At 40.0% G+C, this 12,787-nt stretch overlaps 1 protein-coding gene across 1 annotated transcript in view; it reads right to left on the bottom strand.

Moving 5' to 3' along the window:
• Positions 1-2,246: 2,246 nt before the first annotated feature.
• itga2b (integrin, alpha 2b) overlaps positions 2,247-12,787 on the bottom strand; it is a 29,527-nt gene continuing 18,986 nt past the window's right edge. The window contains exons 18-30 of the mRNA XM_072693385.1: positions 11,165-11,269; positions 11,004-11,071; positions 10,418-10,565; positions 9,642-9,734; positions 9,419-9,498; positions 9,168-9,248; positions 8,256-8,361; positions 6,859-7,008; positions 4,803-4,928; positions 3,313-3,429; positions 3,013-3,114; positions 2,780-2,899; positions 2,247-2,694 (exon numbers count right to left, since the gene is read on the bottom strand). Coding sequence (XP_072549486.1) covers positions 2,584-2,694; positions 2,780-2,899; positions 3,013-3,114; positions 3,313-3,429; positions 4,803-4,928; positions 6,859-7,008; positions 8,256-8,361; positions 9,168-9,248; positions 9,419-9,498; positions 9,642-9,734; positions 10,418-10,565; positions 11,004-11,071; positions 11,165-11,269 — 1,407 coding nt within the window. The 3' untranslated portion in view covers positions 2,247-2,583. The remainder of the gene's footprint in view (positions 2,695-2,779; positions 2,900-3,012; positions 3,115-3,312; positions 3,430-4,802; positions 4,929-6,858; positions 7,009-8,255; positions 8,362-9,167; positions 9,249-9,418; positions 9,499-9,641; positions 9,735-10,417; positions 10,566-11,003; positions 11,072-11,164; positions 11,270-12,787) is intronic.

A 12,787-nucleotide genomic window follows, 5' to 3' on the forward strand; every position in this document is an offset into this window, starting at 1 on the left:
AAACTGCACTGCTTAAGAACGGAAAGCTCTGCAGAGGGTGGTAGGCACCATTGGGGTTCTGCTGCCAAATCTTCTGGATATATTCACCAGCCGTCTTTTGTAAATAATGTGAACATCCAGGTTATATCAAACCTGTACATTTAACTGCTTGTATCAGTGAAATATTGTAAACAGAGAGTAAGTGAGTAAGTTAATGTGTTATAATGTAATAAGTAGGTGTTCTTTTTTTGTACTGGTTTGTACTAGTTGTTCACTCCCCTTTACACCTGTGCAATGTGATATGACAATAAAAGTGATTTGATTTTTGATTTGACAATGTGCACACATCACTGTACAATCATTTTGCTGCTCAAAACAAACAAAAAAAGTCACACAATACAAAAAAAAATAGTATTTTGTTGATTAACTAACTAATATAAACCAACTAAAAAAACAGCAACAAAATATTGAACAGTGAGAACAGCATCATACCTAACACAAAAATCACAAACTGCAAATTTAACTCTCAGTCTTCTGCACTAAAACCAAGCATTTGACCTTTACAAACAATTCATATATACCTAAAAGAGGGCAGTCTGGGAGAAAAAACAACACGTTGACGGTGAGTCTTAGTGACTGAAGACATGCCCAGCATGCAAATAGATGCCAGGGCCAATGGGAGAGATGTGAGTTTTACTCAAAGGTTGTATTGCACAAACACACAAACAAGGAGGAACCTACTCAATATTAGGCAGGTGGTACTAATGCTATGGCTGACTGGTGTACTTATTTTGTGGTATACAAACTTTCACTCTAGATTTGCGCAGGGAATTGCACAGATTTTTAAATCTCTGCAAATTTAATCCTTGAGAAGTCATTCAAAGTGGGTCACAATTAGGACCGCACAATATATCTTTTCAGCATCAGCATCTCAGCATCAAAAGTCACATTGCAGGACGCGTAATGTCACATAATGCAAATTAAACACATCACCATACAATTATTTTTCTGCATTATACAAAGAAAATGTAAGATTTACTCCAAGGTTGTATTGCACAAACACAAAGAGGACCTACTCAATATTAGGCACATAAGGTGGTACTAATATGGCTGATTACTATACGTGCTTTGTGGTATTTTGGTGACCAGGCCTCTGTCTCTTTGAATGGGGAGACCAAAATACTGGAATCTGAAGATCAAACTAGAGCTTCAAACATATTTTAAAAGACTGATTAAACATTTAAAAACATTTTTAAATATAATTGTATAATTTCATTCATTAACAGAATAACATTGACCAGCTGACAAACACTCTCAGCAAAACTCACTGTTAGTGTGTTATTGTGCCCCCTGGGCTACTTATTCTTAGGCATACCTTTAGTGTGGGAGATTGTTAGCCATACTTTATAGTGTCAACATGTGTGCCTCAGAGAAGTGTATTTCGGGAGAAATAACAACACGTTGACGGTGAGTCTCAGTGACTGAGGACACGCCCAGTATGCAAATCAGATGTGCCAGGAGCCAATAAGAGATCTGTAAGATTTACTCAAAGGTTGCGTTGCACAAACAAACAAATAACAGGGACCCACTCAATATTAGGCCCATTAGGTGGTACTAATGTTATGGCTGATTGGTGTACATACTTTGGAACACAAATTATGACTCTACATCTCAGAGGGGAATTTTACAGATTTTCGAGATTAAGAAGTTACTCAAAGTCATTAATTTTACCACCACCATCACAATGCGTACATGTGCAAAAGTCGCATTGCAGGTCTGGCAATGTCATATAATGCAAATTAAACACATCAAGCTACAACTTTTTTTTTTTTTTTTGCTGCTTGATACAAAAAGTAATTCCACACTGTTCTAATTTTCCATGTCAGATCTACTAGAGGCAGATTATATCTACCCAATATCATTCATTTTACTCCAGTCCTGGATACATTATTGATATTATGACGTTTAGGATCCCTGAATTTTGTCAAAAATAATTTTGTATTTTTTTAAATGGCAATTTATATCACAGACAGAAATATTGCAAATTTCCATTATTGTGATGGCCTAGTCACAGTGGCGAGGGGGATGGTGATGGGTTCTACCAAAGTCCTTATTGGCAACTATATTTACTTGGAGGCCGTCTTTGCAACACTGCTGGGCAGCTATTTCCAGTCATACGAGAGCAGGCTTCTATATCTTTGAATAGGGAGACCAAAACACCAGAAACTGAAGATCACATTAAAGTTTGACTTTAATCAACACCCCGAAATGCATATAATTACAGTGTTTTTGTTACAGTGTTAAAACTATGCCATAATAAGCAGCTTTAAAAACAAACTAAAATACTTGCATTGTTTGGACAAATTAATATGTTACTGATTTTAGCTTGACAATTGTTAACAAATTTAAATATTTATTTTAAAAACTTGCATACAAAGCATAAAAAGAGTTAAAACACTACACAGTATGCCTAAACTGTCTTGCTTTACATAATCTTAATATTAAAAACTATAATACATTTGAGCAGATTCATATCTGTTCATATTTCTTGCAGGCGTGTATTTGCTATTGAGTGGACGGCTGTAATAAGGTTCAGTCTTTTGGCTAGTCCTGCGGTGACTCGTCTGGGGACTGCTCTGCATTAAGCTTCTGCGTATTATCATCCTCATCATCAGCGCCATCAGCCGGAGGCCGATTACGATTGAAGAATCCAACCTGTTTAAACACCACAATCAGCAAATCCATTACTGTGACTCCAAGCATGGCACAGCACCCTCTACTGTTCAAAACATGGAGGTACCTTCCAGAAGATGATGCTCAACATAGCCAGGAGTAGAAGTCCAGCGAAGACTGACACCAAAATCCACCACACAGGCATTTCATGCTGACCATCTGGACGCCAAACCACGCTGGTGTTTGTCTGCCATGGACCACAGGTAAAAGATGGCACTGATCAGCTCATGATTTCAGAACTTCCTATCCTAACCTTTAAGGTGCAGGGGTGGCAAGCAGGAGTTTTTGTAGAAGGCCTACCTCTGTTTGTCCTCTAGGAAAGACTGCTGGCTGAATCTTGGAAGGCACACTCACTACCTCATAATAAGCAGTGGATAGTAGGACATAATTCACATAAGGTCTCTGGAGATGGAGGGGAGAGAAAGAGAGAGAGAGAGAGAGAGAGAGAGAGAGAGAGAGAGAGAAAGAGAGAGAGAGATGGTGCAATTATCCTGAAATGTACTTTATGTCAAACAGTGAAAAACAGAGATACAGAGATGGAGATACAAGGGTTTTGCAAGACAAACCATTCCCCTAGACAGTCAGCAGTCCGTTCCTCACCTGTAAGAAGGTGTTGACCCACAGCCGGGCCGCCACCCTCACTATCGCTCTGCCATCTCTCTGCAGCCCTGCAGCTTCACAGCTGAACACCACACATGGCTCTCCAGCAGAGCAGTTCTGCACAGGGACAGAAAAAGCACATTCTGAATGATTGTTTTATCCAAACATTAGCTGTATTGGCTTTGTGAGAGGCTAATGCACAATATATGGACAAAAGTATTGGGACTCCTGCTCATTCATTGTTTTCTTTCTAAAAATCAAGGGTATTAAAAAGAGTTTATCCTGGTATTGTTGGAGTATCTGTCTCTACTGTCCAGGTAAGGCTTTCTACTAGATTCTGGAGAATTGTTTTAAGAAGTTTGATTTCATTTAGTCACAAGTTTGTTAGTGTGAGCTCAGGATGTTGGATGATCATCACCCCACTTCATCCCCAACTCCCTAAGTCATCCCAGAAGTATTGGAGAGAGTATCATCATTCCAGAGAACACAGATTCACTGCTCCACAGGTCAAGGCTATAGTTAGACCTGATGTCAGTAGGTTCATGTTCATCTGTTATTTCAGTGTCAGCAATGGGTGCAACTTACAGTAGCAGAATGCCTTCATTAGAAGGAATGTCCACAAACATTTGGACATGTATAAAGTAGTGAGAGTAGTGAAAGCTCATACTTCGTCAATTAGCATTGTGCTAACGGTGTCAATCAATGTGCAGTTAAGGAATGGGTAGGGTAATGGCCCACTAACCATATCAGTGTCATAGCTGAAGTATACATGTAGGAAGCTAACTTATCATGGCTGATAAACTACATTTCTGGCTAATTATGTAAATATGCTAGGCAGATCTATTACAAGCAATATTAAAAAGAATTGTACTCAAAAAACTGTATTCATGATCTGGTTGAACAATTTAACCACTGAATTCAATTATTCAATTATTCAGTTATGCAGAAATGTTATTTCTTACACTTAAACTAGAGGCTTAGGAGTGTTATTGTTCTGCAATCTGGTCAAAATACTAGGAATGGAGATTGGTGAGGATGACTTTTTAATATTCTAGCCCCCTCTGCTGGTGCAGATGTGTAAGCACAGCTATAACAGTAACTCAGGAGACTGAAACTGCTACACACTGGGAGTGGAAACTAAATGATGGTAATTTGGATGTAAACCTCCAACAGCAACACTACAATGATAAATATGAACATGCTACGACCTACTCTAGGCCCCCCTCTGTGTTTCCTCTATGTGTGGCACCGGGTTTTCTAATACCCAGGTTTTCTAAGCTGCCACTGTTGGGCCCTTGAGAAACCCCCTTTAACCCTCTCTGCTCGCCGGGTGCCTTAGTCATGCTCAGTGTGTGTGTTTGCCCACTAGTGTGTATGAGTGAGTTCGCTGCATGGATAGGTAGAAGGCAGAGGCCCAATTCCATCAGTGTCGAACAAAAGTGGTTCATGTGGTTGTGTTTGTCTATTGGAAAGATGACATAACATCCTACCACAAGGACAGTCTCCCTCTGCGGCTGGACAGGCTGGTCCTCCTCCTGTTGCTGCTGCTGGACGTCGCGTTTATTAAGATGGTGAATGAGTTCCATTGTAGTGTTTGTGGGCTCTGTCTTCACTAGCTATGAATAAGAACAGTAACAGCACAGAGTTGCTTTAGCAGGGTTGTGAATAAACCGTATTGATAAATTGTGTATATAGGAGATGATATACAGTTAGATCAGCCACAACATTAGCACCACCTTCCTAAAATTGAGTAGGTCCCCTTTTGACGCCACAACAGATCTGACCATTCAAGGCAGTGATTCCACACAGTCTTTGAATGCATCCTGACTCTGTCATCTAGCCATTCCAATTTATTTTTCTTGCTTTTAACATATTATCTTTAGGAACTGGCTGCTTACTGTTGCCTAACATAGCCACCCCTTGATAGATGTCACTGTAGATAAAGATGATCCATGTTTTTCACTTCACCTTTAGTGGTACTAATGTTATGGCTGATCAGTGTAAATAAGACAATAGCTCAGAATTTAGCTAATATTTCTTGATATTTGCATCTAGATGTATTAACAACATGCAATATGACAACCCAATGTTTAGGTTTTTCGGATGGGGGAGGTTCTTCCTTTAGTCATCTCTTCAGGAAATACAATGGACGCTCAATTGGGTTAAAGTCTGGTGATGGACTTCTGCTTTTCCCCTGAAAAGGTCCTTGTGTTGGCAGTGTGTTTTGGGTCATTGTCTTGCTGCATGATGAAGTTCCAGTTAAGTGTCTTCTATAGACTTCTGAATATATTCTGCTACTACCTTTAGGACCTTCAGTTGCCATCACCAATCTTCTACCATCACCTAAAAAGATTAACAAGCCTGTTCTAGAAGCAGCCCAGGACATGACACTACCTCCACCATGCTTGACTGATGATGTAGTATGTTGTGGATCAGGAGCAGATCCTTTATTTCTCCACACAGTCTTTGTCTGGTTTCTGCATCACTTTGGTAAAGGTTAGTCTTCGCCTCATCAGTTCATAAAATATTTTTTGTTACTCTTCTTTGCAAATTCCAAACTTGCATTCCGCTTCTTATCCCTGTTCTCAAAGTCTCCTCTGAATGTTGGACTGAGATACTTTCTAAATCGACTTGCTTTGCTCCCTCATCTTCATGTTGGTTTATTCTTTTTAAATAACACAGGCAGTCTTCACAGGCCAAATCCAAATCGAAAAATAGGTTCAAACTAAAGGTGGTGCATTAGGTTGTTATGACCTGTCCATGCATTTGGTGGCAATAAGAAAAAAGGCCATGCTTGGATAGATAGCAAGGCAGCACTGTGTTAATTGGGGTTTGCTCATATATAGAAGTTACATGGAAACGTCCTATTACTTAGCCTCAAAGTGGTGCATTAGGTTGTTATGACCTGTAGATATAAACATCAGGAAACAAAATATCCTTATTCATTATTCACCTTTTGATCTGAGACCCAAATATCTAAAACAATAGAAAAACAACTGGCTGTGTCATTGCAATACTTTTGGAAGGGACTGTGTTTATATTTTCTGTTAAGGCTGGATAAGACATTTTGCTCATATTTACTTGAAAAATATACTGTGAATATAACGAAAAACATGTATCTCCATTTTTTTTCCGTTTTTAGTTTTCACCCTGTAGCTTCTGGATGAATGGACCAACAGAAATGCTCTAAACTTATATAATACTACCTATAATTTTTACATTACAACATACTTTTTTACATGTTTTTTTCCCCTTCTTCTGTAAAGTTGCTGTTTTGGAGATACATTGTTTTCTTTGGACAGCGATGATATACACTTTACACTTTAAATGTTTAGAATTGTGTTGTACGTTAATATAATTATTATTGTTATGCTATGTACAATAGTAGGTTTCACAATCAAATTCTAAATACTGTAAACATTTTGTATTTATATTTTACATATTTTCAGAACATCAAATTATATTATTAATATTATATACATTAAAGGCCTGATTCACACCCTGTGTTATGGGTAGAAGGCTTCAGCCAGTAGGTGTCTCTCTTACCCCATGTGGATCAATGCTGTAGTCGGTGCTGCAAGAGAGGAGCTCCTCCGATGCGTTGGCAAACACATAGAGCAGATAGGATCCATTCTGCTGTACCGGGAAATGCAGCTGCAGTCTGGCATTCACAGGGCTGGGCCCTTTGTTCCTTAACTGAGAGCAGAAGAGGAGCCAGGATAAACTGCAGTTTAAGCAGTTCTAAGCTCAAAACAACTCATGGGAGACATTGCAGCAATAATAGACTGTTAGACAGAGATCATATACAAAGCTTATACAAATGTCCCTGCTTCCGTTCAGGTCCCTGAAAGTGGGTTGAGTAGGGAATATCTCATGGCTCCGCATGACACAACTACAAACCCTCTCACTGTTGTGATGTGTTGTAAGCATTGCTTGGTGTTCATAGCTTCCACAGGGGCATTTCCATGCTGTCCATGCATTTGGTGGCAATAAGAAAAAAGGCCATGCTTGGATAGAGAGCAAGGCAGCACTGCGCTAATTGGGGTTTGCTCATATATAACCAATATACAGCCACATTTTCCCATCCATTGTCTAACTGGGCCAATTCTCCACCTTTGGATTACTCCTTAACTTCTTATGGCAACAGGGACAGATGATTAGTTAATGGTTGAGCAATAGTCGTTAATGACAGTTAGGATGTTGTTTATATATTTGTATGTAAGTAGACATTCCATTTTACCTGATTTCAGGCGATGCTACTGATGCTAAATATTGGCCAAAGTGATCAGATCAAATCGTTTAACCCCTTCAGCCCTTTTAACTGGTGGGGCTATTCCTTGGTAATAGAAGTATGTAATAACACTGCTACTTTTCAGACTAGATTCTCAAGAGCATTGGCTCGCATTCATTCTTCTTTTCCTCTGTTTTTCTCCAAACTACTGTTTTCTGCCGATATCAGCCTGATACCCATCGATGCCATGTTTTTATTCACAGCACACACCCAAGAACTGCCTACCTTCTCCGGAGGAGCCAAACTGACCGACATGCAAAATAACCAATCACAGACTGCTGTTGTGCCGTGGCGTATAGAAGGAGGCAGTTGTGAAAAACCCTATAAATAAATGTGTGAGTCTGTCTCTATATGGATGGTGTAGTGTAGTGGGTGACAACATTGCCCTCCCTGTGGCAGCTCAGGGTTCACTTTTCTGTCCGGGCAAGCAGTTTTTTGCCAAGACTCCTAACTCTACATTCACCTCCCTGTGTAACATGATTGAAATGTTGGTAACTCTGGATACAAATGTAAGCTAAATGCCACAAATGTAAATGTACCTCCACTGAAATGTGCTGAAGTAGCCTCCTTAATCTAATGTTGGCAATAAACAACACTTAACAGGTAGTTAAAAATATACATGTACTGCATGTTGGCCTGTGTTCTGTGATACCTCATACACATGTTCTACGAGTGGGCCCACGTCCTCCAGATCCTGTGGATGAAGCTTCGGCTCCCACTTGGCAATGGGGAGGACGCACTCAGTAGGAGAAGACACTCTGAAATACAATTAAAGAGTTCCTCACAACTTCAAATCAAATTCACACACTTTTCCCTTATTGCAAATGGTGTCTGCAGCTTTCCGCTGGAGCTACAAGGCTAATGTAGCTAAATTATGAATGCTTTTAGCAACTAGATTATCATATTGCAGACTGCACGCCTAAATCACCATAAACTGAATTGAGTTGTTCTAAAAATTACACAAACATACAGACAAAACCCGGGCTTTATGTTAAGAGGAAATCATTTGAAAGTTCTAAAGAAGCCAATTTTTCCTGTAATTTGTTCAAATATGTATGGTGTCATAGGTGAGTGTTGAATATACACTAACTTTACACTACAGAGGTGTGAATTTAGTGTATATTGTCTAACAAAACAGGTAACAAAAATGGACCATCATAACTTTAAGAATAGGACCTAAATACCAAGCCACATATTTGCAAGGTGTAGTGCCTGAACCACCAAGTTTCATAAATCTGGTCCTGCATGTCCAATAAGGAGCCATTTGGGATTCAACTATTATGTTTCCCACCTCCATTTAGACCTTACTATTAGGCCTGTTCCTGATTTAAGATTATGGACTTGCCCATTATCTCTTTCTCTGTGTTTTCAGCTTGGTTTCATGATTAGAATCCCTATGCACAGCCTCAAAAAATGACTTGTCATTCACATTCTACCACCTTCACCCCCCTAGCATCACAGCAGCAGGTTAAAATCACAGAATTGTTAAACAAATTAATAAATAAACAAAATAATTAAATAAATAACTAAAAACACAGTCAAACACATGGTTAAATTTACTCACCCACGCAACTCCAAAGAAGCCACAGCCTGAACATTAATCTGAACTTCCACTGAGTTGCTGTCTGGGTTCTGACTGTTCTTACTGCAGACAATGTAGGAGGAAGAGAACAAACGTTCAAAGCCCTGCTGCTCTCCTCCAGTCGGAAAATTACATTAGAAAGGGAATGCTGGGCAAAACCAACTACATTCAAACATACTAATGGACAGTGGAGAACCTTCAAAGAGTTGTGGTGGATAAAAGGAAGTCCTTGCCTTTTAATTTGTAAATGAAAGGACACATGGGTCTCGACCTCCTCCAGCCCACCCATGCTGAAGAACAGACCTGCCTGGAGCTAGAAGAAGTTCAAAGGCAGGAGAGTATTAGCTTAATGTTCCAGAAATTCAAGTGTGCAAGTCAAAGTGATCTAAATTGAAAGCATGAAAAAACACTCATATATAAATATATCCTGCTTATATATAAATCTATCCTTTTTACCTTCTGGCCAGCCTTCATAGGGTTGCCCAGTTCACACACCACAATAACTGACCCATTGTCTTTTCTTGGACCACACAGTAGACGAGCAAAGCCCTGGAAAATGCAACAAAATATGAGGGTATATGTATATTTCTTTATGGCCTTGGGTACCTCACAGAGTCAGTTCTTAGTAACACCACCTTACAGATACATTTTTAGCAGCTTAAAGTCTTTCAGATTTTGTAGTTCTTCAGCTCAAGAACGTTTTCCCACCACTGCTTTGGTCAATGTGGCAGTCATAGGGGTACAGTCAGGCGAATACATTGTGCAGAGACAAATAAAAGCTGCATGGCAATTAGATGCATGTCTATCACAATACTAATTGTACAGGAACAGTGTCCAGTGCAAAAAACAGAAATGACAATGATAATGACCATATGCTGAGTGTTCCAGTATTCAGTCTAGCAGTTTTGATTAATACGGGAAACTGGCAGTAGGAAGAAACTGTATACAATGATGCACCATTCTTGTTATCACTGGTCAGTCATGCCTTCCTGATGGTAGCTTTGAGCATAGACTTTGCAGAGTGATAAGCTTGTTCTATGTATTTGTATGCTTGGGCGACCAGACGTCCTGCATCCAGAAGGAATTCTAAATTGTGAAATTTGCTTTGGCTTTACGTCAGTTTTTGCTTCCACAGTCGCCTCATATTCAGTGTACAGATTTTTAAACAGATATGTAAACACTTTGGGCACATATAGAGGTTGACCATAAATATAACCTGATGAGGCCCTCACCTCCTTGTTACTTAGAACAGCCTGGTAGTGGGTTTGGGCAGGCAGGCGCACATGCAGCTCTGTCTCATACGCCCCTTCCCCCTGATTCTCTGCTTTTATGATGAGAAGAGCCGGGTTTTCATCCCCAATCAGGAGAGGCTGTCGGCCCCTGTGGATTGAACACAGGAGGAAAATCACAAATACGTACTGAGTTAGCCAAAAGATTAAACACGGCTACAGTGCTCAGGCACAGAATTGTTCTTTTATTGAATGCGTCCCATCCCCCCCACCCCTTTTCTCCCAATTTGGACCTGCCAATTGGCCCGTTACAACTCCCCCTAGCACTAGCAGTGCTCTTGAAACTAGGAGGGTAAGGACGTATGTCTCTTACAATACATGCAAAGCCGTCCGGGTCCCCAGTTCTGCCGCACCAGCTAACAGACGTCTGTGCTGGCTAATGTCGCTTAAGAATGATGAGAGGACAGAGCACCACCTATCCACCCAGAGAAAGCACAGCCAATTGTGCTCTCTAGGACTCTGGCTGCTGATGGCAAAGCGTCAGGTAAGATTTAATGGGTTTCTCCTACAAAGAAGCTTTGATACTCACGCCTCAGCAGCCAACTTCAGGTCAGGGATGCAAATGTTGTCTTCACCGCAGTCGAGAATGATCTGTGTCTATAAAGAAGGAAAGTGAAGGAATCGTTAGTGGTTTTATGAAGCTGGAAAAGAAAAAGTCAGAATATGTCTCATTAGACCAGTGTTCCTCACCTGGGCCACTATGCCACTTTGCCCATGCAGCATAGCCCTGCTGGAGTCTGCCAGACTGTAGTTGAGTGAGATGAGGATCAGGCTTAGCTTATCTTTAAACTCCGCCTTAAAAAAAGAAGGTGCTATTCTGATGAAAAAGGCTCATAAATGATAAAACACCTGGGCCATATTGCCCTCCCCCTACTACCTTGAATAAACTAGCTTCACTCTACTTGTCAATGAGTCTAAAGATGTGAGTCAACCAACAAGGATTTGCAGTTCCAGTACTTTTCAGGATTTTGGACCAAAATTCTGGGTGCTACCAGTACTTTATTGCAGACTGTATTTCATCACAACGGCACTGAATTAGCAGAAATGGCTGAATACTGATGAATGAATGACTGAAATACACTCAATGTAATATAATAATGTGAATTCTTTTACAGTTAACTTATTTGGTCTGCAACAGCATATGTTTGACAATATCGGCACAGTGTAAACCAGGCTTAAGCCAGCTTTTAGTTAGAAAAATATTAGTGGTTAGTTTTGAATGACTGCTTAAGCATATTTACATATCATATCACTCTTTGCAAGTTACAATTGTATTTGTACTTAACATCTAGACAAGCTTCTATCCTAAGAAGGAAGCAAATATCCTATTTTGGTGGAGAATTAAGTCTTTAGCTACAGCAAAACACACTAATGCTGTTATCACTAAGAGCCTACATCCTGTTTTATCAGTATTACTCAGCACTAGCGCTGTGTGGGAGAGGCAGGGACAGGAAAGGAGGAGCACTTCATGCCGCAATGTTGTCAGTTGGGTCCTGAAATGTGCATTTTAAGGTACCTAAGGCTCTATATATTATATTATATGCTACCTATAGGCATTTAAACTCATCCTGTACTGTTGTAGCGGCGTTTACTGTCTGCTATGTACTGCTAAAGTCACAAGTATGCTATATGGAGGAAAATATTGGGACACCTACACATTAAGTCTACAGGAGCTTTTATGACATCCCATTCTAAATGAATTAGCATTCATATAGAGTTGGTTCCCCTTTGCAGCTCTAACAGCAGATTGGGAACTCTGCAGTCAGCAGAGCGCTGGAGATATTTCTGCACTATGCCTCTCAGCACTCAGCGACCCAACTCTGTAACTTTATGTAGTCTTACACTTTGTGGCTAAGTTGCTGTGCTTCCTAAACACTCCCAATTTTAAATAACACCAGTCACAGTTGATGATGGAATATCTAGAATGGAAGAAATTGTACCAGCTGACTTGAACGGTGGCATCCCATTACAGTACCACAATGGAGTTCAGTGCTCTCTTTAGAACCACCCATTCTTTCACTAATGTGTGTAAAGGCAGACTATATGGCTATAGGCTTGATTTTACGCACCCCTGGCAAAGGGACTGAATTAAAGTAATGAATTCAATGATTTAGAGGTGTGTCCAAATACTTTTGTCCATTTAGTGTATATACACTATTTAGCCAGAATAATTCATTCATGGTTTTTAAAAAAGGCTAATGCTTCTTCCCCACAGGCCACAAATAAACATACATAGACCACATTATACACTTTGCGTCAGGAGGCTGTATTATTTCCTTCATGTCTGTGGTTTTGCTGTTTATGGTAGGCGGG

Source organism: Salminus brasiliensis, chromosome 12 (genome assembly GCF_030463535.1).
Source record: "Salminus brasiliensis chromosome 12, fSalBra1.hap2, whole genome shotgun sequence".
Lineage (NCBI taxonomy): Eukaryota > Metazoa > Chordata > Actinopteri > Characiformes > Bryconidae > Salminus > Salminus brasiliensis.